Source organism: Gordionus sp. m RMFG-2023, chromosome 1, assembly GCF_954871325.1.
Source record: "Gordionus sp. m RMFG-2023 chromosome 1, tfGorSpeb1-WG-v2, whole genome shotgun sequence".
Lineage (NCBI taxonomy): Eukaryota > Metazoa > Nematomorpha > Gordioida > Chordodea > Parachordodidae > Gordionus > Gordionus sp. m RMFG-2023.
The window spans coordinates 81,588,933-81,595,286 of record NC_088775.1 but is presented as its reverse complement, the minus strand read 5'-3'; the positions used below and the strand labels follow the sequence as shown (position 1 = coordinate 81,595,286).

The window sequence follows — 6,354 nt, the reverse complement described above, 5'->3', positions numbered from 1 at the left end:
ACAATATGCCCTTTTATCTCTGATGAATATTTTGTCTAACTGAAAATTATACAAAGTACATTATGAAAATTTAACTAAATTAATATAACAATTTTTAAGGATCCTACTTTTTTAAAAGCTTACCATTTTGTCAGATCCAACATTGCTCTATTATCCCTGCTGATTATTTTGTATAACGCACAAAAAAATATACATAGTACATATTTTTTATTATAAATAATTTTATATATGATTTTATATCTATTCCAACGCTGATTATTTTGTATAATGCACTGCACTTGACATGATATTATCTTTAAAAAATTATTAAGGGTTGAGCTGGGCTGGATAAACTTTTTAATAATTATATGCTTCCTAATATTGTGAGCTTGGATCTGGCATGACATCTATCGTAAAAAAATGAATAAAAATCTCATTCCCCGTCATTTTTGACGGGTTTTCTACTAGTATATATAATATTTAAAATTATATAAAAAAAATATATATAAATAGTATTTTTTTTCCATTTTATATTTATAGATATCAGTTTAGGATTTTTTTTATCATGCAAATGAATTTATAAATCCAGCCATGACGCCCATTAATTATAGACAATACCATTAACGCATAAAATTATTTTAAACAAATAAATTTATTTAGAATTTTGTAAAATAATTTTATAGATATTCCGCTAACTTTTAATGAATAAATTATAAGTTTAATGTAAGATTTTTTAAAATTATAATTCTATTTCTGATTTCGATTGAGAAAAAAACTTATTAAAAAAAAATATAGCAATAACTTGTATAATTTAGTACTTAATCATTTTACTCAAAAACAAAAATTCATATATTTTAATTTTTTTTATTGTTTGACTAATTAATAAAAATGGAATAGAAGTTAGGACACAGTATACTTGGGTAAAAAAATACTTAGGTAATTATAGGATCATCTATATATTATCCAATAAATATGGTAAGATAAGTTTGTCAATAATATAATCAGCAAATGCAATGCTACAACTATGTATGCATGCACTGTACTATCATATCCATTGAAAACTCATTAATTCCGTCTTTAGGTGATAAATAAAAATTATAATCAATAATTTTCACTATTCTGGAAAGCTATCTCACGCCTCAATGTTTAAGTAAATGATATATATGAGCGTTTAAACTAGCACAAATTTATTATATCTAAGGGGTAAAACATTTAATTCTCTGTATTTTACAATAACTTGGAATGTAGGAAGGGCAGCGTGAGCCTTTTTTCTTCTTAATATGTTACATAAAAGCTGTTAAAAATATAGTCGTTCATTTTAATTGGGGTCTATTCGATTTTTTTGGAACTTCAATGAATTTGATCGTTTTTTTTGACAATTTGGATTTTCTTTTAGACTTTAGTTTTTTAAAAGCCCACCGAATTAATTTTAGCCCTGGTTGGCCAAAAGCCTTAAGGCTACTTTTATCATGCAATTACTATTATAGTTATGTTGATAATTTTTGATGTTTGTGTTATGGGGTCAAAAGTAATTTTTCCAGGTAAAAATATAGTTAATGCCAATAAATTAATTTGTGGGCAAAGGTTGGCTCTGCCACCAACTGATATGTTACTTCATAAGTGCAAGTGCAGGTTTTGAGAAGTTGTGCCGAGAGTGAGGTGAAACCTATCTTAGCGTCGCTCTATATTAGTTTATATTCTTTATAATTAGTCCTGTAATAAATTTTTTATGATAATTAGTTCTAATAAATTTATAATATTTGAAAAACAAATCCCCCAAGCCAATAACAATTACTAGCTGCGCAAATTTGTTTATTTTCAATTGCGTGTCATAAAGATCTGTATAAAAATTTAATATGAAGATACAGTTTAATGATATATTACTACTGAAAATCTTTATAAAATTGTATACAAAGAATAAGGTACATTATTTCCCTAATTTTCTATTTAGTCTCATTCTTGAAATACAATTATTTAAATTATACACAGCATGGAGTCTAACAGTTTATTTATTCTTCAGGTGAGCTTATATTTTATTTCTGTATAACAATATATAATAACCCTACCTCAAAGAGAGTATTGGCTATGCGAAAATGTTAATGTTTATTTCATGTTTTTAAATTCCTTATTTTTTAAAATTTTATTATTTTTTATAATTCAGAACCCAACCTATTCCGATTCAGCAAAGCTGTATTCAATTGTCAGTTTTCGATTTTAAAATCAAACATCTGAGTGTGAACACGTGTTTTTGACAAGTCTAAGACCTCTACGCGTGTTACACATTATTTTGATATGGGGTTTGCCTTACCGCATCAAAAGCATATGACATTTTTTTGTATGAAGTTAGGTTTAAAACTAGATTTATAATTAGGAATATAATTATTATGATTGAATTTGTTGGTATTATAACTATTATTCATAAAATACGTGTTTTTGAAACCTTGCTTTGGCTTGTGTTTAATGAAGTTAATTTCTACCCATATTTCCTTTTTTTCCAATGGACAGCGCGATCGCTAAACGCACGGTATCTTCTAAGCCTTCGGTGTATTTTGACCGAAGTTCTTTATCCAAATTAAGTAGCCCTACTCCTAAAATAAAATATTTCTTAAAGTTCACCAACAAGTGATTTTAAATAACCTAGTGAGCAAATACTTTTTAATTTGATCGAAAAATCTAATATAGTTCTTTAATTTCTTTTTGATGTATAAAAATATTTATATGTTGGAAAATACTAGAGATATTCTTACATATTTTCTCCAAATTATCAAATAAAATTATATAATTAATGTTCTTTAAATTAATTGGGTAATTATTGCCAATAGTTTTGATAAAATTAAGAGCTACATTTCCCAATATACCTAAGATGTTGATAACAATTGGTATGTATACTGTGATTGGGAGGCAAGCACATTTGTCTTTTTAGGTACTACTGCCTTTTCTATGAAAGAAATAGTGAGGTTAGTCTTCGCTGCAAAATCGATATAGTGTAGTCCCAGATAACTACAAGGCCATTATTAGTCTAGGAGATAAGGATAAAACCTCCCGGCGTAGGGCATTTTCATTTGAAAGGCTCACTGGTTCTAGAGTGGAAGTGATATTAACTTTTTGATGGCAACTAGGAGAATGTTGTATGTAATGGATTTATGATGCTGTCCAGAGAGAAACTTGCAATGCAAGTGATTTCGATTGAGGAGGTCGAGATTTGAACTGTGGAAGGTTTCCAACCATTCATAGATTAATTTTTCAATGATTGATGATTGAAATATAGTATTTGTTTAGAAAGAGTTAAATTATTGAGTAATAATTAGCAAATTATGCTGTATATATATTAAATATCTTTAGATTTAGAATATTAAAATTAATATATATCAACATTAATTCTGAATAATTTTAAAATTTTGATAAAGAACTAATCATCTACTACAATAAATATAAAAAAATATAATTGCTGGGTCAAAGATATTTCGAACATATTCTTTATTTATTTCAAGCATCCGCATCATTTTTTATTTTTAGCTAATCTGTTTTAAATTTTATGTTTTAAAATGTAAAAATGTGCAAAAAGTAAAATTTTTTTGAGGTTTGAGTTAGCCACGAAATACACATTTTATCGTCAATTCTCTAAATTACACGATGTTTCCCTGCATCCCAACTTTAATGGGCTGCAATAGACAGATTGAATATATAGATAAAAGACATTGCAGTTTACCTAACGTACCAGAAGATATATTTAGATATAGCAGGACTCTTGAAGAGCTTTTACTCGATGCTAATCATTTAAAAGATTTACCAAAAGTTAATATTTATTATGTATACAAGGATTGTTTATTTATTAAAAAGGGCCTGTTTAAGCTGACAAAACTACGAAAATTTACCTTTAGTGATAATGAAATTAACAAAATACCTTCAGAAATATCTAATTTAACCAATCTTCAAGAATTGGATGCCAGCAAAAATGGTAGCAATTATTGTATAGATATTGACTAATTTTACTTACATTTAAGATATAATGGAAATTCCTGAAACTATAAAAAATTGCAAAAACTTACAAACAATCGATTTTAGCAGTAATCCTATACAGTTGTAAATATAATTTTTATGTACATATTTAATTTTAAAAAACTTATAAGAATTTAATATTTTAAATAAATGTATAGAATTTTTATTTATGGATATTGGAGATATATTATCTACTTATGCCTAAACAGCATATATATGAACAGTCTGTTTGTTTTAAAGTAATTATTTTTCTATCCAAATCATGATAATATTTAAAGTAATTTATACTGATTATCCTTAAATGTTGTTCAATAAAGAACCTATATTCCCAGAAAATATAAATAATTTATTGATAATAGCCAACCTATAACTTATTTTTTTTCATTAAATTGATAAATTATAAAAATTGATCATGCTTTTTGTATATAAACTTATTTTTTTTAGCAATTTTATTACATAACATAATAAAAAATATATATTTTAAAGTTTTTATCCAAATTTTAAGATTTCATGAATGTCTTTTATAATATGACCTAATTGAATTTTTTTGAAAAAAAGCAAATCAGTTTGCATTTTTATTAATGGTTATAAATTGTGATTAATTTGTACATTTTAAATGCATTGTTTGTGTTTTACATAATGAAACACAAATGCTCAATTAGGTTACACTATTAAGGAGACAATTTTTAGAAAAACAAAAATAAAATTTAAAAAAAACCCCCCCAAAAATCAAAATTTTTTCTTACTATTTTCATATGTAAAAACAAAACATTACTAAAAAAAACAAAACAAAAATATAAGATCTTTTGGTTGCCAAATCCCAAATGTTCTAGAAGATTTTGCAAATGATAGATATTTTTTATATTTAATGATTCCCCTGAGATGTAGTGTTGTTAAATGGCTTGATTTTAGCTGATTTTTAAAAGTGGCTAACTCAATATTTTATCCAGAAAAATATTATACAAGCCTGAAGATTTTGGTCACAGGTGGTACAAAGGTTTGGACACAACAAAATCTCAAGGTTTAGTTTATATTTTCTTGGCTAAAATATTAGGTTAGCCATATTAAAAATCAGCTCAAATAGAGCCATTTAACAACACTACTGAGATGGGGGATCCTATTTTTAAAAGATCTATATAAAATTAAATTGAAAATATATTTTAGCATGGTTTCTAGGATTTATCCTATGTTAAGGCCTCATTTATAATAATTGCAAAATATTTTGCATAATTCATATAGAAACAATAGCTTATCTATATAATTAAAAATTTTTATTTTGCACTATTTTCGCACTTACTATAAAGCATAAGTTAGTGTGCAAAATTTCATACATTTTTATCTAGTGTAATTTGAGTTATTAACCTTTTCTTTTTTTTCTCCTGGGGGCATAAAATTCATTATATTTTTAAAAAATATAAATAGTAAATATTAATGGAAAAATTTTAAAAATTGCCTATTATATATTTTTTAAACAATATTTTATTAATTAATAAACATTGACTAATATATATTTAAATCCCACTATTTAAATAAATGAGTTATCAAATATTTAAGATACTTTAAGAAGTTTTGGCATGAATTTTTTTTTATCTTAAAGCTTACTATACAAAACTTTGGGCCAATCAAAATAAAATAAATGCTCTAATTCAACACCATTTTTTTTGGAAATTTTTAAAAATAATGTTTCTACAAACTACTTATTTAATATGGCGTTTACATGTTGTAAGTATACAGTTTTGTTGTATCAACAGAATCATGTAATAATTTATTGTATTATGCTATATTAATGGTTGGACCTTCTCAATAAAGATTTTCTAATTGTAAATTTAAGTTTGATAGGTTTTATATTGAGGTGATAAAGACAATTAACAATAACAATTCATTATGATTATTAAGGGTGAGTAACACACATGGCTAGATTAGTTTTATTGATATTCTTTTAAAGCCTCATAAGACTTCACAGTGGCATATCCAGGATTTTCTAATGGGGGGGAGGGGAATTTTTGGGGCTTCGCCCTCAAACCCCCCTTACCTGGCCTTCGACCAGCTTTTCCCCAGCCTTTGGTCGGGTCTTATGTTTTAGCTATTCTATTAAATTATTCATAATTTAATAATAATTATATTTCTATTTTATAACTATTATTTACTAATTAGTGCTTATGGATATTACAAGCCTATTTTTTATTATTTTAAGTTAGGTATATTTATTTAATAAAGTTAATTTTTAAATGTAAAGTTGAAATAAAGTTAAATGTCATTTTTTTATAAAATTTGCTTTAAAAACTAGCCTCAGCATAAATTCTCATACAATATAAGTAGAATATAATTTTTTTATTGAAAATACTAAAAGTAGTGTGTATAAAATATTGACTGGAA

The 6,354-nt window shown here is 25.4% G+C and overlaps 1 protein-coding gene across 1 annotated transcript in view; it reads left to right on the top strand.

Moving 5' to 3' along the window:
* The first annotated feature begins 3,506 nt into the window (after nt 1-3,506).
* The window catches only part of LOC135922644 (protein scribble homolog), a 32,570-nt gene continuing 29,722 nt past the window's right edge, over nt 3,507-6,354 (top strand). Inside the window, exons 1-3 of the mRNA XM_065457069.1 lie at nt 3,507-3,774; nt 3,820-3,937; nt 3,984-4,062. Of these exons, the coding sequence (XP_065313141.1) occupies nt 3,613-3,774; nt 3,820-3,937; nt 3,984-4,062 (359 nt within the window). The 5' untranslated portion in view covers nt 3,507-3,612. The remainder of the gene's footprint in view (nt 3,775-3,819; nt 3,938-3,983; nt 4,063-6,354) is intronic.